At 46.0% G+C, this 22,248-nt stretch overlaps 2 protein-coding genes across 2 annotated transcripts in view; both read left to right on the top strand.

Annotated features, from left to right (window-relative positions):
* Positions 1-3,939, top strand: part of CREBRF (CREB3 regulatory factor) — a 66,312-nt gene extending 62,373 nt beyond the window's left edge. The window contains exon 10 of the mRNA XM_088827763.1: positions 3,802-3,939. The gene's annotated coding sequence lies outside the window, so the exon portion shown is untranslated. The remainder of the gene's footprint in view (positions 1-3,801) is intronic.
* BNIP1 (BCL2 interacting protein 1) lies at positions 3,848-19,844 on the top strand. Its single transcript, XM_055421839.2, has 6 exons — positions 3,848-4,079; positions 6,226-6,318; positions 7,535-7,626; positions 10,812-10,913; positions 12,591-12,709; positions 16,853-19,844. The coding sequence occupies exons 1-6, from the start codon at positions 3,996-3,998 to the stop codon at positions 17,047-17,049; spliced, it is 687 nt and encodes a 228-aa protein (XP_055277814.1). The 5' UTR covers positions 3,848-3,995; the 3' UTR covers positions 17,050-19,844.
* Positions 19,845-22,248: the final 2,404 nt, after the last annotated feature.

Raw genomic sequence — 22,248 nt, 5'->3', positions numbered from 1 at the left:
TTTATAGTTTAGAACATAGTTTAGTTTATCCTTATTTCTTCTTGATTCTTTGGCCGGGTGAGTTCTCTGAGGGAAATTAAGTCTTTTGAGTCTTGCCTGACTTAAGCTTTTGTATGTGTGTTTCATAATTCTCAGTAAATCTCTTAAGCTTGGCTGGGCATGTACATAGAACCATTAAATCAGTGGACCTGAGTGAACCTCACTGCGGCAATGTGCCTTCAGGCAACAAACATTCGTTTATCTGTTACTCTGAAGACTTTTGCTAGGTACTGGCTGGGAGGAAATTAAAGAGACTTCCAGGAATATTCAGTTTGCTGAGGGAGGCCACGTGGTCTGAACAGGACCACAGAACAACACAAGAGCTTTACACACGCAAAGGGTTCTAGGCACATCACTACAGAGGACATTACTGCAAGGACACTGGTACCACATCCAGTGGGGGATGCTAAGAGAATTGACAGGCCGTGTTCATGATATCCCTGGTCCCTTGAAGAAGCCCTTTTTGCTTCATCTGAGTGACAGTGAGGCAGTCAGGAAGCAGAGTGGACATGGCCTCTCGTGGACTGGTTCTGCTTGAGGACGTAACCTCACAGGAGCCTCTGTCGAGGTCTGGGAATTTGAAGGAGCTGGGTGAGGTGAGCCCTTCAAGTAGAGCCCTTAGGAGACCGAACCTTGTGGGTAGCATGCAGTGAGATGTGTGGTTTAGCTGTCCCTCCTTGCTGACGCTGATTTCAGAACCAGGAGAACACCTTAGAGAGAAAAACATTAGTTGGGAATTACTTTCATGTCCAAGCCGGAAAGTTCAGAATAGGAAGAAAGCATTAGAAATCCCTGAAAGGCTAGGGTGGCATTTGTTAAGGCCCTGCTAGGTGCTTTTACATCAGGGAAGTCACCTGCTGCTTTCTGTGACCCAGTTAGGTAGATGATCATGTCCATTTTACAGAAGTGTCAGACTAGACCTAGACTAGACTGGTGTGGAGTCACCCCAGATCCAACTTGGATGGTACAGAACTCTTAAGTCAAATGGCAGTCTGCTTGCAGCACTCAAGAGGCCACGCATACTCTCCTGTAAGCGACCAGGCCAAGTTACAGGCAGTGTTTGGATGGTTTTCTATGTAGGAGACAGACAGTGGGCTTAAGATTCGAAAACCAGAAAGAATTAAAGCCAAAACCTAGTAGATATAGTAGCCAAAAGCTAGTCTCAGGATTCGTAGGTAAAGGTGATGAGAACAAAACAGCATTGGCAGTAGTCGGTGATGGGGAGTGCAGGTCACCAAATTGTATACCTGTCCTTCAAAGATGGTCTCTAGCTAAAGGGCTTAGAATTGAATCTTTTTTATTAGAAGGGAGTGTGTTGGAGCATGGAGAAAAGAGCTGTGTTTCCTTCTGTAACTGCCTCATGGAGATGCAGTTGGCCACCGTTGGTTGCAGAGGAATTTCCAGCAAGAAGCGTGATGGGAAAAGGGGCCCAAGATCATCACATGGGCCCATCTACTACGTGTAGACTTTGGGTTTCTTCACTGTCTTGAATAGGGAGCTTCTATTTGAGAATCCAGAATGTTTGAGTGACTTGAAAAACATCAACCTCAGTTTCTTTTAAGAGTTTTAACCTTAAGATGTTGCCAAGAGTGAACTTAACAGAAAATGTTCAAGCTCTATGGAAAACATTAAAATACTACGAAGGACACAGAAGAAGACTTGAACACATGGAAAGATAGACCAAGTTGTTAAACAGGAGCAGTCAATGGCATAAAGCTGTCAGTCTTACTAAGTTAAAGTAACAATTTAGTGCCATCCCAATGAGACATACCAATACAATTAAAACTAAAGTTCTCACGGAGAAAAAAATGGGGTGCCTGATCCTAACATTAAAGCACCTTAAACTGTAATAGTCAAGCTGTCATTTTGGTGCATGAATGAATAGGTCAAGAGAATATAATGGAAAGTATAGAAGTAAATTCAGATGTAAGAATTTATATGGTAAATACAGCATCTGAAACCACTGAGAAATAGACGGATTGTTCAGAAAATAGTGATGGAACAACTGGGTAATCCTCTGGAGGAGGTAAACTTGGCTCTATATTTCACACCATAAGCCAACACATAGTTCAAAATGGGTAAAGATCTAAATGCAAAAAAATTAAAACTTCTTTAAGGCCCCAGATACCATAAGCCAAGTCAAAATTCTATTGACTAAGATAAAGTTAATCTCTCGGGGCAAATCCTCCTAGTATATAAATAGTTCTGGGAGCTGATAGGTAATAGAAAAATGAGCAGATAGTAAAAAACAGTTTTCAGTTCATGATAAGAGAAATAAAAATTAAAAGATGGCACTTTTCACTTAGATTGGCAAAAATCCTAGTGTTTGTAAAGACACCATATGTACAAGGCTGTGAGAAAGCAGGCATTAGTACTGCATTGCTCATGGGAGTGTAAATTGATAAAGCCTATGAAAAGCAATTCGGTAGCATGTATCCAAATTTTAAAATGCATCTCTCCTTTGACCTAGCAATTCCATTTGGGCTGGGCAAGTCATGAGTCTCTCTGTGCCTGTCTCCTTATCTGTAAGATGTGGATAATTCTACCTCATAGGGTTGTTGTGAGAGTTACGTTAGAATGATGCATATACAGCACTTAGTACAAAGCGGCTGGCACAAGGGAGGTGCTTCAGAGATATCAGTACCACAGTAAGAGCAGTCATGTGAATTGCATTCTTACCGTGTACTACATTACTACATTGTGCTTGCTGCTTTTTATGTATTACCTCATTTAGTCCTCCAGTCAGTGCTGTGATCGCCGGCAGTTAGCCTCTGAGGAGACCCAAGAACAGAGAGATGAAGTGGGTGGTCAAGCAGGATTCAAGCCAGGGCAGATGCCCAAGATGCAGTGCACAGCCAGTCTATTAGATGCAGTGGTGTGATGAACACTTCAAGGGAGGGTGTTCTCTCCAGGACTAGACATCCAAAGAACTTGAAGAATCCAGGAAGGAGACAGGGCTGGTGGGGTGATGGATGCCCTTTAGGCCCAGCTAAGAAACTTGGACTAATTAAAAAATACAGTGAAAGAGCCTCCATCTGTTGAGGGTTTGCTCTTAATTATTTCAATTAAATAAGGCTTCCCTGGTGGCTCTAAAGACGGTAAAGAATCTGTCTGCAATGCGGGAGACTCAGGTTCAATCCCTGGGTCGGAAAGATCGCCTGGAAAAGGAAATGGCCACCACTCCAGTATTCTTGCCTGGAAAATCCCATGGGCAGAGGAGCCTGTTAGTTTATACTCCGTGAAGTCACAGGACTAAGCGACTTTCATTTCCATTAAAAACTACATTAATCCATTAAAACTATTCCAGCAAAGTACATTTATTAAAACCAATTGCACACAAAAGGGAAACGCCAGGAGTCAGAGAAGAGGTGTAAGCTGGAATGTGACTCGATCAGTTGGGCATTTTAGAAAGATCCCTCCAAGCGTGGACTGAACTGACAGGAGTTGTTAACCCTAGCAAACTGCCTTGAATTTCATAACATTTAAAAAAGTAATGATAACATTTGTCATTTTTTTCTTTCACCCCAAAACTTATATTCATTGTTGAAAATATGAAAAATACAAGAAAGTTTAAAGGAGTATAAAAAATTGTTTAATTCCACCTTCCAGAGACATCCCAATGGATAATTTTCTTCCAATCTTTTTCCCCCGCTCCGTGCAAAAAATATGCAGTCATTAGAATGGCTGATGGGCAGAATATGGGGAGACGCCCCTGTTAAAGCGTCCTGACAATTCCCTCCTTTCTTTCTGTACGTCTTTTAGGTCCACACCAAGAGGCCGACTGATTTTTCCCACGTGTCGGGCAAAGGCCACGCGACTTGGCGCCACCACCCTCGCTCGCCTCAGACCCGGTCTCTAGGGGGCGCTGCCGCCAGAACCGGAGGCTAAGAAGAAAGCCGGTGCGAAAACGCGTTGGAACTTGGGCTCCGCGGCTTCCCGTAGCCGGCATTTCTAACATGGCGGCTGCCCAAGATGTCCACGTCCGTATCTGTAACCAAGAGATTGTCAAATTCGACCTAGAGGTGAAGGCGCTTATCCAGGTACTAATGCCCGGGATCCCCGCCAGGGTCTAGTACCCCTAAACCCAAGCTCAGCTGGCCTTTTGTGAGCTCAGAGGTCTCACTCCCGAGCTTTCCCCACTTGGTCAAGTCCCCGAGGCCACTGGCCCAGCACCCTGCCCACTGCCCCTCAACTGTCTCGCTCCTTGGCCCCGTCCCCTCCGTCCCTTGATCGTTGGCCTTGGTATTCCGTCCGACTGCCCTTAGCTCGCCTCTTCCAGGACACCCCCTCCTCTACCTCCACTCCTAACTGGGCTTCCCCTATGTGGCTCCTCCCCTACACACCCCTGGCCGTCACCTCGCCACCCCCAGCCAGCCTCAAAACATACCTGTCATCCTGCCTGGCCCCGCCTTCTGACCCAGTCCTCCCCATCCTTTAGTAGCGTCCTGCCGACCATCAGCCTCGCCCCCTGCTGGTCTGATGCCCCATGGCACCAAAGGCCACCTGGCACAGGAGGTACTGGGTGAAATGAACGTGACCTAGACCGTAGTTGTGATTTTGTAAATGAGGAAGGAATCTGCCTGAGCAGAAAGTAGATAATGGCAAAACTGGGATGCAGACAATGAAAGTCATCCTAGAGAAGATTCTTGGCATCTACTTCGTTTAACTGATGGGGCGATTGAGATCCTTTGCCTAAGCCAATTAAGGGTAGAAGGTAATTGTGCAATAAACCAACTGGCATAGGCAAGAGTTGGGAATGTAGAAATAGTTCCTTTAGTTTATCAAAAAGAAACCAAGAGTTTTAAACCTTTCTTTTGGGCAATGGTTTCCATTTCCAGCAGTGTTACTCAACCTTAGATGCTAAGTAAGAGTCTTCATCTAGCTGTGGTAAAAGGTGAAGGAAAGTAAGCTCCCCACGGAAATCAGGTGCAAAATAAACCAAATTAATAGCTGTTAAATGTTGCATGGAACTGTGATTTAATGAGTAATCCAGAGAACAAGAACAACTTGATACATTTAAACTTTTTGAACTTCACGTTTCCCATGTATAAACTACAAAACATCTGGGCCAATGCTAGAAAAATTAATTTAGGATTCATAAAAATGAAATTGGCTTTTCAGGTGATCTAAATTGCTTCAACCCCATTTTGCATTCTCTAAGATTCAGTTTCTCCTGAAGAGAACAAATGATTATAGCTAGATTTAGCACATCCTTACAGTGTGGCAAATCCTGCTAAGCCCTTTATGTGGGTACCTGGTCATGAAGTGGGTAATGATGGGGAAACAGACACAGAAGCCTCAGTAACTTTTTCAGGATTATACATCTGATAAATTGCTGCAATTAGAAGTTGAATCCAAATGGTCTGGCTCTGGGGCCTGCTTTTTACCTGGCCCTGGTAATTCTGAATGTCCAGAAACAAATTCTAAATCTACATTTGACATGTCTGTAAACTGTGTGATTTATAATATTAATAGATGGTTTGTAAAATTAGATCAAGCAGTTAATCTTAAAGAGGTTCGTCTTGTCATATGCCAGTAGCATCCTCATTTTTAAGGGGGAAGGACCTGAAGTTATAGTACTCTCTCAGGTGTTCATTCTTGTCAGATATGCAAGCTGCTTTAAGTCTTTCATAATGGCTGGGTGTTCTGTTAAACATCAAGACTTATTAGTTCCTTAGTTTGTTTCTGTTTTTAAAAACTTATTAATTTTTGGTTGCACTGAGTCTTCATTGCTGTGCATGGGCTTTCATTGGGGGCAAGTGGGGGCTACTCTGTGTTGCAATGCATGGGCTTCTCATTGCTGCGGCTTCTCTTGTTCCGGAGCACAGGCTCTGGGACTCACAGGGCTTCAGTAGTTCAGCAGGCAGACTCAGTAGTTGTGGTGTGAGGGCTCAGTTGCTCGGCAGCATCGGATTTCCTATCCACTGTACCACCAGGGAAGTTGCACTGTTGTCTTTCTGCTTATGCTTCTATGTTACTCACTCAGACTTACTCCAAAGAGGGATGAAAAAAATGTAAATTGTAATGCTTCTGCTTGTGTTACAGAGGTAAACGGCAAAGATTAGGATGAATTACAGCCAGTAGGTCCAACTTAGTTGTGGTCTAAGCCAACTCTCATTGTACAGCTGGTGTCATTTCCTCTCATTGCCTTGAGAAAGGCCCGTTCATCTCTTCAATGTCTCCTAGGATATTCGAGATTGTTCAGGACCATTAAGTGCACTTACTGAACTGAACACTAAAGTGAAAGAGAAGTTTCAGCAACTGCGGCACAGAATACAGGTGAGTGTGCGGAGCTGGGATGCTGCGCCTAGGGAAAGAAAGGAATGTGCATTGGAGAGGTTTTGCAAATGTATTAAGTTAATGATTTGTTTAAAAGCTAGATTCTTCAGTGGACTGTAAACTCGATGCCAGCAGGACTGTTCCTGGGGTTCGCTTCATAGCCCTCGTGATGGTCCAGATCGGGCACCTTCGCTGAGTGGAGGAAGGGAGGGAGGGAGGCCAGGTGGGGGAAACGGAAGTTCTGTCGCAGAGAACCAGAGAGAGTTCTAGACGAAAAGAAAGTGAGGTCTGCTGTCCCTCACTGTGGTGGATGGTTGCGTCCTGGTGTTTGGTTATTCTGGGCTCTGAGTCTTTTCAGAAGGCCTTACCTGTGAGGCTTTTGTGCGACCTGGGTTGACTGTAAGTCTCTTCAGAGGTTTTTGCATTTGCTTTTGCCAGGTCTCCTGGGATTACCACAGGTCTGGGAGCATTTTTTATGTTCGTTTCTCTTTGTGGAGGTTCTCGAACCACTCAGGGAGGATGAACTTGGACCCTCGATCCATGTGAGGGGAGCGCCGTGGTTATAATTGGGGGAGACATTTATATCCCTCTAGACAGACCCCACAACAAAAAACTCCACAGTTTCTCTGTGCTGGTTGACAGACATTTTCCTAGTTTACCTTTTCACTGAGGGTGTATGTATCCCTTTGTGGCCCTGGCTTTGCAATGGTCTCAGTTCCAATTCCCAGCCTCAGGTGGCCAAGGCTTCGTTTTCTGTCCCCACATGGACTTGAAAACTGTGTTTGCCACTCAGTCGGAGAAGAAATGTGTACCAGGATTGAGAGCGTGTAGAAACAGACAGGAGCACAGTTCCCATCGTGTCTCAGAGTGGGGTCGGTAGGCTCTGCGTTACTGTGGTTTTTTCCTTTTCCTGTCAGGCATGTCCTGGATTACAGGACACATCTCCCGCTTCAGGGCAGCCTCACACCCCTCACGGGAAGACTGCTCTGACTCTTAGTTCCTTTCTCATTTTGAGGTCTTGAGGATGGTCTTTTTTTTCCTTTTACACAGCTATCTATGTAAAAGGATGTTTGTTGTGTATGAACCAGCATTCCTGAGTCTTCTGTTCTAGGAGGGTTTTCAAATGCTGTTGCATGACTGATAGAATTAGAAGTGCTTTCCAGTTTTTCATTACCTTTCAAAATCGTTTTAACTTAGAGCTGATTTCCTCCCAAAGGAGCTTGAGCAGTCGGCTAAAGAGCAAGACAAAGAGTCAGAGAAGCAAGTTCTGCTCCAAGAAGTGGAGAATCACCAAAAGCAGATGCTCAGGTGGGTGGGGCCTGGCCTCCTGCCGGTGGCCTCCGCTGGGCCGCTTGCTCCCGGTGAGGCTTGTGCCTAGTTTGCTTAATAAACCTGCCAAAGCTGGGGGTAAGCCGGGGCTGTTGGGTAGGTGGGACTGTGCATAGTTTACAAAAGCATGTTTAACATTATGCTGTATTTTATATTTTTTAAAAAATAAAAATTTCATTGCTTTTGTAATATAAGGTCCTTTTTAATCTAAAGAGAATTGATAGCAGAAAAAGTCCACCAAAGGTGAACCTACTTAAGTCAGAACAAAACTTAGAAAGTTTTGAATAGGACTTTATCTTAAAAAAGAAAATGAGACAAAAAAAATGTAAATAAGCTTCTGTTAAATAGATTTGAAGTTTTCATTGCAGCTGTATGCTAATCCTTGATTATATAATTGAAGTATATGCTATTTCTTGGTGTTGAATTAGGGGACTTTTCTAGCAAAGTCGTCTGACAGCATGGAACAGTACCTGACCCTTCTCATTTGAAGTTCACACGATAGTCATAAAGAGGGTTGTTGCTACAGAAATGTTAGGTCCCCATCAGCTTTTCTAGATCCTTCTCTTTTGAAGTCCCTGTCCTGTCCCCGTCCTCACAGGTTTTCTCCTCATCTTGTCACCTGGTCTGACTTTGTCGTGTCTGTGTTTGTCTGCAGCTTTGTTTCTGATCTGAGTAGCGCTCCAGCACCATCCTTGCTGATGGCAGCTCTGTCTGTCATGCACAGCTGTCAGGAGGACAGGGCCTGACAGAGGCGCGGGCACGGCGGGGGCTCTGGAGAGGAGGGAGGGTGTGTGAGCAGCGACCAGTAACACTCTGGGTCATGATGGCTTTTGTTTCCCTCGCCGCCTTGGGGGCTGGGTTATAAAGACTGAGTCAGGAGGGCTCCTTGTGTAAATCTGTCGAGTTACACCAGCAAAACCACCTCAGCATGGGTTTAAAGTTGAGTGTGGCCATTCGGGATGTCTAATTCCAGGGTAGAGGAGAGAAAGCAGAAAATTAATACTTTGGCAGTTATGTCAAAACAGTGCTTTTGTGCTTACCTGGATTATGGTGCTCATTACACTGTACAGTAAATATTTTTGTTTGTCTTTCTCCCCAGTAAATATGAGTCTCTGAGGACAGGCTCACTCATCTCTGCATTGCAGGGCCCAGCAGAACGCCCTTGTAAACAGTTAAAAATTTGGTTAATTCATGGGTGAGCCAGCATCGTAGATGCTGGTCAGGCATCAGAGAGCCCATTTAAACATTTTCAGCCTAGAGGTGCTATTCAAAGCTCCAGCCTGTCAGTTCGTGGACTCTCGTTTGCCTTTTTAAATATTCCAGAGGTTAGCACAGTTGATTTGAGCCAGCTGTGTCAGAGCTCTAGCGCATGAGTTTGCCTCTCTGAGGAGCCCAGTTAACTCTTTAGTCCATCAACAAGGGTCTCACTCTAGTGTAAGCTGGTGCAGCCACTATGGGCAACAGTATGGAGGTTTCCCAGAAAACTAAAAACAGAGTTACCATATGATCCAGCAATCCCACTCTTGGGTGTATATCCAGACAAAGCTCTAATGCAAAAAAATGCACGTACCGCTATGTTCAAGTAAATAACAACACTATTCACAGTAGCCAAGGCATGGAAACAACCTAAATGTCCCTCAACAGATGAAAGGAGAAAGAAGATGTGGTGTATATGTTTAACAGAATACTACTCAGCCATAAAAAAGATTGAGATAATGCCATTTGCAGCAACATGGGTGGACCTAGAGATTATCATACTAGCAAATAAGTCAGGAAAAGAAAGACACACCATATGATATGTGGAATCTAAAATACGATACAGTGAACATATCTATGAAACAGACACAGACTTATTCACAGAACAGATCTGTGGTGGCCAAGGAGGAAGGTAAGTGGGAGAGAGAAGGACTGAAAGTTTGGGATTAGCAGATGCAAACTAGTATATAAAAGGTGGATAAGCAACAAGGTCCTACTGTATAGCACAGGGAACTATATTCAATATCCTGTGATAAACTATAGTGGAAAAAATATGAAAAAGAATGTGTGTATAACTGAGACACTTTGCTTTTCAGCAGAAATTAACACAGCATCATATATCAACTATACGTCAATAAAATATTTTACACACACGAAAAAACAAAGATACCCCCCCACTCTAACTTCAGGAAACTGAGTTGCCACAAAGATCAGGTAAAGAATATGAATAAATCGTGTCAGACTGGGCCCTGCTAGTACAATGTGTTTGTGTTGTCCACGGTTGGTCTGTGGTTTGTAAAGCAGGCGTCCCCAACCCTTAGGCCACAGGCCAGTACCAGTCTATGACCTGTTAGGAACCAGGCCACACAGCGTGAGGTGAATGGTGGGCAGTTGAACAGAGTTTCATCTTTACAGCCACTCTCCAGCACTCGCATTCCCACCTGAGCTCTGCTTCCTGTCCTAGAAGTGGCAGCATTAGATTCTCATAAGAGCACAAACCCTAACCCTAAAGTCAAGGTGGAATATCCTGAGATTGCCCCAAAATAGAAGCCAACTGCACAGTAAATGTAATGCGCTTGAATCATCCCAAAGCTACCCTCCACCCCCACTGATCCATGGAAAAATTGTCTTCCACGAAACCAGACCCTGGTGCCAAAATGATTCGGGACCACTGGTGTAAAGAACAGCAAACCTTGAAGAAATATTGAAGAAAACTGTCTTGTACTGATTTTTCTACTTCCTACTGCCTATATTGATTGAGCAGCTAATGGGTCGATAACTGCTGCCTGGGCATTGGTGATACAAAGGTGAAGAGGCACTGTTCTCCAGCAGAGCCAGGCCACGCCACAGGCAGAGCAGTAATGTGCAGGAGATGACTTTGAACGGGGCCACATGTGCCCAGCTGAGGAGTCTGGATGTTACCCTTTAGTGGAGCCATTGCAGGCTGTAAACACAGGCTTCTCCCTCTGGCTGCCCTGCGGGAGAGGGACTGTTATGGGTGGTAGGAAAATGGAAACAGTTTCTGGGGCAACCAAGAAGAGGAAGTGGTGGGAGGGGTGATGGACTCCGGGCTACCCACAGGTGGCCTCCCCGTCACTCCCTGGCTGGAAGGAAGACTGCTATGACTTGAACTGACTGACAGCATGTTGGCATCAAGAGAAACTCACACATGGCCGTTGTAATTCCAGCAATCAGACCTCATGGAGGAAGGCTAACCTCACTTGCAAAATTGCTATCGACAACCTGGAGAAAGCAGAACTTCTCCAGGGAGGAGACCTATTCCGGCAAAGGTATGTATATTCTTGTCTTTCTGGGTTTTGATGACAGAATAGACAGCAGTTGGCAAGGTGCAAAACCTACTGTGGGGAACCGTCTCTTGTTTTCAACATAAAATTGATATTTCATAAGTAATTTTTTTAAGTATAAAAGAAATGCATTCTTATTTTTAGTAAATTGGTAAAATTAAAATGTGAATCACAAAGTGAAAGTATGAATTGTGCTGTTCACAACTATTTTTATATATTGCCTCCTTTCATTATTTTTTCTTCCATATTTTTTATAAAGTCAGTATAGTACTATACATTATCTGGTCCCATCACTTCATGGCAAATAGATGGGGAAACAATGGGAATTGTGACAAACTTTATTTTCTTGGGCTCCAAAATCACAGTAGATGGTGACTGCAGCCATGAAGTTAAAAGACGCTTGGAAGAAAACCTGTGACCAACCTAGACAGCATGTTAAAAAGCAGAGACATTACTTTGCTGACAAAGGTGTGTATAGTCAAAGCTATGGTTTTTCCAGTAGTCATGTATGGATGTGAGAGTTGGGCCATAAAGAAGGCTGAGCGCCAAAGAACTGATGCTTTTGAACTGTGATGTTGGAGAACTCTTGAGAGTCCCTTGGACTGCAGGCAGATCCAACCAGTCAGTCCTGAAGGAAATCAGTCCTGAATATTCATTGGAAGGACTGTTGCTAAAGCTGAAGCTCCAATACTTTGGCCACCTGATGCAGAGAACTGACTCATTGGAAAAAGACCCTGATGCTGGCAAAGATTGAAGGCAGGAGGAGAAAGGGATGACAGAGAATGAGATGGTTGGATGGCATCACTGACTCAATGGACATGAGTTTGAGCAAGCTCTGGGAGTTGGTGATGGACAGGGAAGCCTGGTGTGCTGCAGTCCATGGGGTCTCAAAGAGCTGGACACGACTGAGCAACTGAACTGAACGTTAAATGTAGTCTCCTAGTCTTCACTTAGTAGTATTATCTTCACAAAGACTTGCCTGTTTTTTTAAAACGTTCTTTAAACACAATTTTAATAGTACATAGTATTTCCTTATATTAACGAATCCCCTGCTTGTGTGTGTTTATATTTCTAGTTCTGTCAGTATGATGAATAACATACGAGGGCACATGTCAGTACATAAAGCTTTGTCCACAGTCTGTGTGTTTCCTTTGGAGAGATTCCCAGGGATGAGGTTATTGAGTCAAAGGCATGAATGTTGTGAAGGCTCCTGATACATGTCGCCAGTTGGCTCTCAGAAGGAGCTCCAGTGGACGCTCCTACCAGCAGTCCTCAAGTGTGTGCTCTCGGCATGCCCTTGCCACCATTGCGTGTGCTGAGTCACTCAGTCATAGCAGGCTCTTTGTGACCCCATGGACTATAGCCTGCCAGACTCCTCTGTCCATGGACTTTCCCAGGCAAGAATACTAGAGTGGGTTGCCATTTCCTCCTGGAGGGGACCTTCTCAACCCAGGGATCGAACCTGCCTCTCTCGAGTCTCCTGCATTGCAGGTGGATTCTTCACCACTGAGCCATCAGGGGAAGTCCTTTGCCACCATTGAGTATGACCATTTTAAAAACATGTGCTGATTCGGTAGATTAAAAAGCGGGATCTTATTTGAATCTGGGGCTTTCTTGAGCCAGGCTTTTGTTGACATTCCTCCTCCCACTCTGTACTTCTAGGAAAACTGCCAAAGAGAGCCTGGCCCAGACGTCCAGCGCCATCACAGAGAGCCTCATGGGGATCAGCAGGATGATGTCCCAGCAGGTCCAGCAGAGCGAGGAAGCCATGCAGACGCTGGGTAAAGTCAGGCCAGGCCTGCAGTGGGAGGCTGCCGCCGGGCTCCAGGGCCCTCACCCTGGGCTCCTCCACCTCTGCCCACATCTGCTCCGCCTCTACTGATCTGTGTGGCTTCTCACTTCTTTGACAGCTTGGTCCTACCCAGTTGGGATGCACTGCTCTCATTTCCCTTTTTGGTTTTTATGGTTGTACTGAAAGATCCACACACCCCATCAAAATGTTTGGAAGACTCCCAGGCGCTGTCCTGGAGAGTGGGTGCCAACAGGCCTGGAGGAGGGGCTTAGGAGTGTTTTTCATTTCGGGCTCTGAGGACCCTTCTGGCCAGACAGGGAGATGATCAGTTATTGGCTGGTCTACTAGGACATCCAGTTAAAATTGTACTCCCCAGCGTTATTTTTCCTGTGAGCTCCTTTTATTTATATATTTATGTATATATATATATATGTTTTACTTTTTGGCTGCACTGTGTAGCATGCGGGATCCTAGTTTTCCTACTGGGGATTGAACTCATGCCCTTTGCACTGGAAGTGTGGAGTCTTACCCACTGGACAACCAGGGTAGTCCTGTGAGCTCCTTTTGAAAGATGCAGTTAGAGGCTGAGCTTCTTGAGACCATCTGGTTCTCCCCAGCAGCTTTCCCAGGATCCTCCCTATTGGAAAACAGAGGAAGAGCATTTACTCTGAGGTACCTTTGGAGGATTCACACAGAGACAAAAGTAGAGAGTCCCAGGAACCATCACCCAGCTTCAGCAGTGGTCAGCTCCTGGCCAGTCTTTTCAACTCTGTCCTCACTCTGCCCCCATTTTGATTCCTTTGAAGCAAATCTCAGACATCATCCGTATAAATACTTCCATATATCTTTCTAAAAGATAAGAGACTTTTGAAACAAGAAACAAAAGAACAATACCATCGTTAGCCCTAAAAGTTATCTGCAGTTTTGAACCACTCTTTTGTTTCTTTGTTTCCAGTGCACTATCCTGAGAGGCAAAAAGAAAATCAAGGAGTTTGTCCCCGAGGTCACTGCCTGTGTTTGAAACTTATTTGGGCATTTAGGCTCGGAACCAGCTGGTCACCTCCTCTGAGTGTGCACTGGGGCCATGGCCCGAGCAGAATGTGAGAGGGGGGAACCCCCCGGCCTTGGAGTCCAGGGCTTTTCTGCTCTGGCGTGAGTAACAGGCACCCACCCCCAGCATGAGGATCAGAAACTGACCATAGAGTTACGAGCTGAGAGGAGGGCACAGATCCTGGTGGTTTCTGGGGTGTTGAGGGTTGTTTGGGGGGCACACGTTATAGGCAAGATGGCCATTGAAGAAAGAAGAACAGTTATTAATCCTTGCCTTGTGACTCATAAATTCAGCTTGATTTAAAAATCTGTTAGGACTGCAGTTTTTTGTTTGTTTGTTTTTTAAAGCCCATTAAGGATATGATGTCTGGTATTTGCTGTAAAATTGTAGGGGGGCCAGAATTGTTTGGGGGTCTTGAGGGGACAGGATTACCAGGGAGTTGGTTCTTGGGTATGGGCAACGGCACATGGCATTTCCTGATTCTATTCTGTCTGCTTTTGTGATGGTTAAACTTTTCTGTAAAGAAGGTTTATAAGGAAAAGCCAGTTTGATTTTTACTTCAGAGAGTCTTGCTTAGGTTCTCAGCATGGCAGCAGGCATGGAGAAAGGGGAATGAGAGGGACTTTTGCTATATGAGTGTCTGTTTGTACCCCTCTGTGTTTTTCAAGCTACTGTCTGTTTCCTCTGGTAATTTATTTGCTTACTAGCTTCTAATTTTGTAAAAAGGTAATATGAATGACAGAGTTAAGGGAAATACCCTCCAGATCAGCACTGTCCCATAGAAACATCATGGGAGCCACATACTTAAAATTTTTATTAGGTTCAGTTCAGTTGCTCAGTCGTGTCCGACTCTTTGTGACCCCATGAATCACAGCACGCCAGGCCTCCCTGTCCATCACCAACTCCCGGAGTTCACTCAAACTCACGTCCATCAAGTCGGTGATACCATCCAGCCATCTCATTCTCTGTCGTCCCCTTCTCCTCCCACCCCCAATCCTTCCCAGCATCAGAGTCTTTTCCAGGGAGTCAACTCGTCGCATGAGGTAGCCAAAATATTGGAGTTTCAGCTTTAGCATCAGTCCTTCCAATGAATACCCAGGATTGAGCTCCTTTAGAAATGACTGGTTGGATCTCCTTGCAGTCCAAGGGACCCTCAAGAGTCTTCTCCAGCAGCACAGTTCAAAAGCATCAATTCTTTGGCGATCAGCTTTCTTCACAGTCCAACTCTCACATCCATACATGACCACGGGAAAAACCATAGCCTTGACTAGACGGACCTTTGTTGGCAAAGTAATGTCTCTGCTTTTTAATATACTATCTAGGTTGGTCATAACTTTCCTTCCAAGGAGTAAGTGTTTTTTAATTTCATGGCTGCAATCAGCATCTGCAGTGATTTTGGAGCTCAAAAAAATAAAGTCTGACACTGTTTCCACTGTTTCTCCATCTATTTTCCATGAAGTGATGGGACCAGATGCCATGATCTTTGTTTTCTGAATGTTGAGCTTCAAGCCAACCTTTTCCCTCTCCTGTTTCACTTTCATCAAGAGGCTTTTGAGTTCCTCTTCACTTGCTGCCGTAAGGGTGGTATCATCTGCATATCTGAGGTTATTGATATTTCTCCCAGCAATCTTGATTCCAGCTTGTGCTTCTTCCAGCCCAGCGTTCCTCATGATGTACTCTGCATATAAGTTAAATAAGCAGGATGACAATATACAACCTTGATGTACTCCTTTTCCTATTTGGAACCAGTCTGTTGTTCCATGTATAGTTCTGACTGTTGCTTCCTGACCTGCATACAGGTTTCTCAAGAGGCAGGTCAGGTGGTCTGGTATTCCCATCTCTTTCAGAATTTTCCACAGTTTATTGCGATCCACATTAAAAAATAGTAAAAGCAAATATATGAAATTGATTGTAATAATATATTTCACTATTTCAATATGCAATTCATAGTGAAAATTATTAAGAGAGATTTTACATTCCTCTTTTTTCACACTGAATCTCTGAAATCATGCGGGTATTTGCCCATAGGGACATCGCGGTTTGGATGGGGCACATTTGACTCCCTCAGGGGCCATGTGACTTGTTGCGGTCAGCACCAGCTGCACAGCTCTGGACAGCACAGGCGGGAACAGCTCTGCCTTCAGACCTCCCCCTGCCCCAACCTCCAGGCCCGCTCCCAGAGGCGCCCACTGCTCCCAGTTTCTCTCATAGCCTGTTGAGCCTCTCCAGCGTGCATAGCACAGGCAGCTGTTAGTTATCCCCTCCTTTGTTACATAAATGGAAACATCTCACATGCCGTCCTTCACACCCAGCCTTCTCACTTGACAGCGTTTCACCCCGGGGGTATTCTGATGCTGCCCTGTTAGGCTTTATAGAGGAGTCTTGCCAGGTAAGCCTTCTTCCCCAGGTGTCAGGCCTGCTAACCGGCACCCCAGTTTGTTTGTCACGTGGGCACACTGAACCTTAAGGGGCACACGCCTCGTCATAGGCTTCCCAGGGGCTGGGCACGGGCATCATGTGTCTAACACTGCAGCCAGTGTCCCCAGACTGAAGGACTGGCTTGTGTGAGGGTGCGTGGCAGGGCCCAGGACATCCCAGCTCCCTCACGATCCTGCAAGGAGCAGATCTGACGTCCTGGCAGGGTGCCCCTCACAGGTGCAGAGTCCTGTCCCCACAGAGACCTCACAGTGCTGCCCATGGTCACCTGGCTTAGTTTTGTGACCACCGGTTCTTCTCAGCAGTGCCTGCCTCCTTCAGAAAGTGGAGGTTGATGGTGAGGAAAGGAACCGTTTTCTGCCCTTTTTCCTGTTCATGTCCACGTTGGGAGGACTGCTAGTTATGGCCCTGTGACAGTGTGTAAGCAAACCTCATCCCTCTCTGAGCTGGATGGAACCCAGGGAGCTGCCTCTCCTTGCCCTGTCCTTGTTCTGTGCTCCTCTGCGTTGCCTGTCTTCATATCTTTTGTTCTGGCTCAGGGGCACTTGCTCCCAAGCGCAGCGTTACACCGGGAACCCAGCCAGCAAGCTCTCTGGGTTTGGTGCCATTCAGTTTCTGAGTCATGCTCCCTCCCTCTTGTTTCAGTTAATTCTTCTCGGACTATCCTGGATGCAAATGAAGAATTCAAATCCATGTCCGGGACCATCCAGTTGGGACGGAAGCTCATCACAAAATATAATCGCCGAGAGCTGACAGACAAGCTTCTCATTTTCCTTGCACTGGCCCTCTTTCTTGCTACAGTCCTCTATATTTTGAAAAAACGGCTCTTTCCATTTTTGTGAGCTCTGAGAGCTGCCAGCTTCTGCCCTCTGAACTCTGCTGTCAGGGTCTGGCCACACTGCTGAGCTCTGGCCCCAGCCTGCTTCAGCTGCTCAGCGGGTGAGATGGAGACCCAGCCCCGTGAGTTTCTCAGGTGGCTGCTGTGACGGGCTGAGCAGAGGACGAGGAGGGGGTCTGTCATCGGGACCCTGCAGGGACGCCAAGGGCCCTCACGCACTGAGGGTGCCATCACGTGGGACGCCTGGGCTGGCCTCCAGGATTTGATGTCCCTCCCGTGTCCCCCTCCCCCCCAGCCTTAATGCCAGATCTGGAGAAGGAGGATGAAAACACAGCCATCCCTTGAATAAAGCTGACTGTATTTAATAGCATGAAGTGCATTTGGTTTTCTAAGGCATTCTTCTGGGAATTCATGTGCCTGTTCTTGATATCCAGATATCTAGAACTGTCTTGATATCTAGAACTTGAACTCGGATCATCTGTTCGCTCAACAAAGAATTATTAAGCAACAGCCGCACAGAAGCAGAGTGTTCTCGAGGCTGCCATGGTCCCTCAACGAGCAAGACAAACAAGATCCCGTGGGCCCTCAGGAAGGAGGGTGCACCTCCCGCTGGCGGCGGCTCGCACCAGCGTCTGAAGAGGCCAAGGCGGACACCCTCTCTGCACACAGGGGCTGGGGGTGTGCACTGTCTCAGGGGCTGGCCCACACCTTTCTCTTTGAGGTCCAGGGCTAAATATAACCCAGAGAGTGAAGCTAGTGATAAGCTGGGGCCTGTCTGGGCCTGAGTTCTGTTGAGACCTGGCGGGTAGCAGGGCCCAAGCTAGGCCGGGCTGGGAGATGTTAGTGTCTCCTTGTGCTAATAGGCCTGGCTGACCTCGCCCATAAAATCCCAGCCCCCCACTATTTATAGCCATAGAGGCCCTGGTGGGAGGGTATTGTGGGGCAGAGGAGAAAGTGGCAAGAACGTGTGGATTTGAACCTTAGTTAAAAGAGTTGGTTTTGAGTCTTGGTTCTGCCGCTAAGAAACCACATGACCATGGCAAGTTGCCTTATGCCACTCAGCCTCAACTTCCCTACCTGTGCAGTGGGGTGATGATCTGTATATAGATGCTTTGGAGTCCATTTGAGAATCACACGAGAATGCAAAGTAGCAAGTGCCGCTTCTGCTTGACTGAGCCACAGGCTTCCCAGTTCCAGCCACCATCAGGCCTCTGGGCCCTGAGAATTCCTGAAGCAAACAGCTAGGTTCTCCAGGGGAGGCTGGCCTGGGCATCAGAAGTTCTGTTTGCATCTGTTTGAGCAGAGGGTGTCAACGTTAAGGCCTCCGTTATGAAGTGTCAGATCATCCTGGGACCCAGTCATGAGAGATTGGCTGCACACCTCAGACTGACTAGGGTACTGAGTGGGTTCTGAGTTACAGTGTGTGCACACAGTTTATATATATCATCCTTAAACAGCTCCGGGCCCAGAAGCCGCTCATTGTAAGCGGTGCACGCGTGTGTCTTATTTATAGTCAAATTAAAGCTGAGACTAAAGCACAGATGGGAAATTCCCACTCAGATTCCAGCTGTAAGTGCAGCAGATGGATGTGATCATTTTAGGATTGTCTTAACGTTTTTCTTCACTACTTCCCACTAATTGTCAACATCCTCTTCACGATATGTAAATGTGTGGGCTCTGTACTCCCTAAAATTCTGCCTTGGATACGTTATTTCTCTTCTTCGTGCCTCCTTCTGAAAATAGGGTTGAATTTGACCCAGTTTGAAACGCCTCGATAGCATGTCTTGCAACCGCCATCAGCCAGCCAAGTCCTAACTTGTCCACAATGGGGCTGGCAGTGCAGAAAGCCGCGTCTCCATGTTCAGCCAGGAGGGGGCAGTGCTCACATTTCATGCTTATGGTCTTGCTGTAGACTTTCCATTCATCCAAATGAAATGTTATTATATATATATTTTTTAAACAAACATGCAAATGAACAAAGTTCACCTGTATAATTTTTGGAAGACATTTCATGAATTACCTTAATTCACTTTTTAATTTTTTTTAATAAAGAAAATTTAACACCAGAAACATTTTGTATTGGGGTCTAGCCGATTAGCAGTGTTGTGATAGTTTCAGGTGAACGCTGAAGGGACTGAGCCATACACATACATGTATCCATTCTCCCCCAGACCCACCTCCCATCCAGGCTGGCACTAACACTGAGCAGTTCCATGTGCTATACAACAGGTCTTTTTTGGTTATCCATTTTAAACATAGCAGTGTGTACATGACCTTCCCAAAGTCCTTAACTATCCCTCCCCTCTGACAACCATTAGTTAAACAGTAAGGCAAGCTTATATTTATTTTGCTGAGCCGACAGTCATGGTATTAAAAGTATTAGAACAATCTTCAAGGAATTGTTTATTCAGGTGTTTACTGAACACCTACTTTGTCCCTGGCACTGTGTTAGGGGTATTCAGTGAACAAAGATTCCCGGCCATCATGGAACTTGTAGCATGGGCTTGCCAAAGGGGAGAGGTGAGGGAGGGGACAAATGAGGGCATGGGATTAACATACAAGCTGCTGTGTATAAAGTAGATAAACGAGAATTACAGCCATTATCTTGTAATAACTTAAAATGGAGTATAATCTGCAAAAATACTGAATCACTATGCTGTATACCTGAAATTAATATTATTAATACCTGAATATACTTCAATAAAAAAATAAACATACTGGATAAGTCATTCATTGTGTTAGAAAATAAGTGTTTCAGGAAATGTGGCACTAGCTAATGGAGATTTGGAAAGGGGAGGCAGGGAATGTTTGCAGTGTTCAGGAAGGGGGTCACAGTTGGCCTCTCTGAGGAGGTAAGGTCTGAGCAGAGTGAGCAGCTGGGGGAAGAAGGCACCACTCAGGGACCATCTACAGCAAAGGACTACGGGAAGAGCATCTGTGACCTTGCGATTGTTAATAAGAGACAGAATATATTTGAATATACTCAATATATTGAATATCTTCATCATGTTCCTGGCACAGAACTCCTAAAACCATAGGAATTTGTTCTGAAGGAGAGTGATAAAATTGTCTTTTGTTATGTTCATAAGGTGACTTGGGAAAGCACTAAGGATGGAGTTGGTTACCAAGGGAACACAATCACATGATTCAGTTCAGTTCAGTCACTCAGTCGTGTCCGACTCTTTGCGACCCCATGAATCACAGCACGCCAGGACCACCTGTCCATCACCAACTCCCGGAGTTCACTCAAACTCATGTCCATAGAGTCGGTGATGCCATCCAGCCATCTCATTCTCTGCCGTCCCCATCTCCTACTACCCCCAATCCCTCCCAGCATGATTAGAGGGTTGGAACTCTCAGCCCCACCCCTGACCTTCAAGGATGGGAAAGGAGCCAGGGATTGAGTTCAATCACCCATTGCCAGTGATTTAAGCAACCATAACTATGTAATGGAGCCTCCATAAAACCCAGAAGGGTGGGATTCAGAGAGCTTCCAGGTTGGTGAGCATCTGGAGACGGTGGGGGGAGGTGCACTTTGGGAGAGCAGGGACACTCCACCTCTTGGGTACACGTAGGCCTTTGTGTCTCTTCCATCTGGAAGCTCCTGAGTTACATCCTTTTGTAATAAACTGGTGCTGCTCTTGGAAATTAAATGTTTCTCTGAGTTCTGTGAGCCACATTAACAAACTGATCAGACCCAAGGAGGAGGGGTTCATGGGAACCTCCCATCTATAGCCTGTTGGTCAGAAACACAGGTGACAAACTGGACTTGTGGTTGGAGTCGAGGTGGGGGGTGGTGGGATGGGGCTGGGAGGAGTCCCAGAGGACTTAATATGGGAGATCTGATGCTATCTCCAAGTGAAAAAAAAAAGTGAAAGTGTTAATTGCTCAGTTGTGTCTGACTTTTTGCAACTCTTATGCGCTATAGCCCTCCATGAGATTCTCCAGGCAAGAATACTGGAGTGGGTAGCCATTCCCTTCTCCAGGGGATCTTCCTGACCCAGGGATCAAATCCAGGTCTCCTCCATTGCAGGCGAATTCTTTACCTTCTGATCCACTAGTGAAGCCCATCTCCAGGTAGATAGTGTTACAATTGAGTTGGATCATAGACACCCAGCTGATGTTGTAGAACTGCTTGATCTGGGGGTAAAAAACAGAATTGGACCGTGACTGGCAAATGCGGGGACTAGCAAGGAAGCCAGCATGGCTAGAACAGAGAGTGAGATGGACAGGGTAGAAGGAGGCTGGAGAGGCAGTGGGAGACTAAGTCATGACTGCCTTGCAGGCCACTGGGAGGACTGGCCTTGTACTCTAAGGGGCGTGGGGAGCCATCATGGGGCTTGGAGCAGAGGAGTGGCTTCATGTGACTCGTGTTGATAACAAAATGAAAGGGATACTGAGGACTCCCCTGGGGGTCCAGTGGCTAAGACTCTGAGAGCCCCATGCAAGGGGGCCTTGGATCCCGGATGAGGGAACTAGATCCCACATGCGGCAAATAACAGTCCCATGCCACAACTAAAGGTCCCGCATGCTACAGCAAGGAGTGAAGATCCGTGCGCTGCAACCAGGACCTTGCAGCCAAATAAATAAATCTTAAATGTTTGTTTTTAAAAAGAAAAAAAAGTGAAGGGGACACGGGCAGGGCAGGGAGACCAGTTCGGCAGCCAACGGCAGCCACCCTGGCAGCAGGTGACAGTGGCTTGCACCTGGCCAAGAGCAGTGGAGGTGGTGAGAGGTGGTCACATTCTGGATGTATTTTGAAGGGAGAACCAACCCAGCTGGACAGGGTTTCCTGATGGAATGGATATCATTTTTGAAGGAAGGAGAGCAAACAACTATGAGATTTTGGCCCTGAGTAACCAAAGGAGGAAGGCAGTCAGGAGCTGGGCTTTGGACACGTTGAGATGTGTCGAAACTATTTATCTCAGACTGAGACTTGAACACATGTTCTGGGACTCCAACCCAGCCAAAACCCACGGTACCTGGTTTTAGGCCCTAATAAAGCTCATGTTCTTGATGTCTCATCATAGAATTCAGTGAGGGACAAAATGATAGGTAAGAAGTGTATTTATTCAGGTTCGGAGAGAAGCACACTCCACAGCACTCTCCATCGCGGAGGGTGAGAGCCGGCAAAATGTGGTACGGTTAGTTTTTATAGGCTGGGTAATTTCATATGCTAATGAGCGGGAGGGTTATTCCAACT

This window comes from Moschus berezovskii, chromosome 18 (assembly GCF_049115385.1).
Source record: "Moschus berezovskii isolate FMDL1 chromosome 18, NW_MosBer_1.0, whole genome shotgun sequence".
Taxonomy (NCBI): domain Eukaryota; kingdom Metazoa; phylum Chordata; class Mammalia; order Artiodactyla; family Moschidae; genus Moschus; species Moschus berezovskii.
Note: the sequence above shows the minus strand (reverse complement) of the source record. Positions and strands in the feature narration are given on the sequence as shown.

Bases quoted from the DNA above. Each gene is read 5' to 3' on its own strand.
- BNIP1 (XM_055421839.2), top strand. From the start codon at position 3,996: ATGGCGGCTGCCCAAGATGTCCACGTCCGTATCTGTAACCAAGAGATT. The intron at 4,080-6,225 runs GTACTAATGCCC...AATGTCTCCTAG, and splicing joins AGGTGAAGGCGCTTATCCAG to GATATTCGAGATTGTTCAGG. The intron at 7,627-10,811 runs GTGGGTGGGGCC...TTGTAATTCCAG, and splicing joins CACCAAAAGCAGATGCTCAG to CAATCAGACCTCATGGAGGA.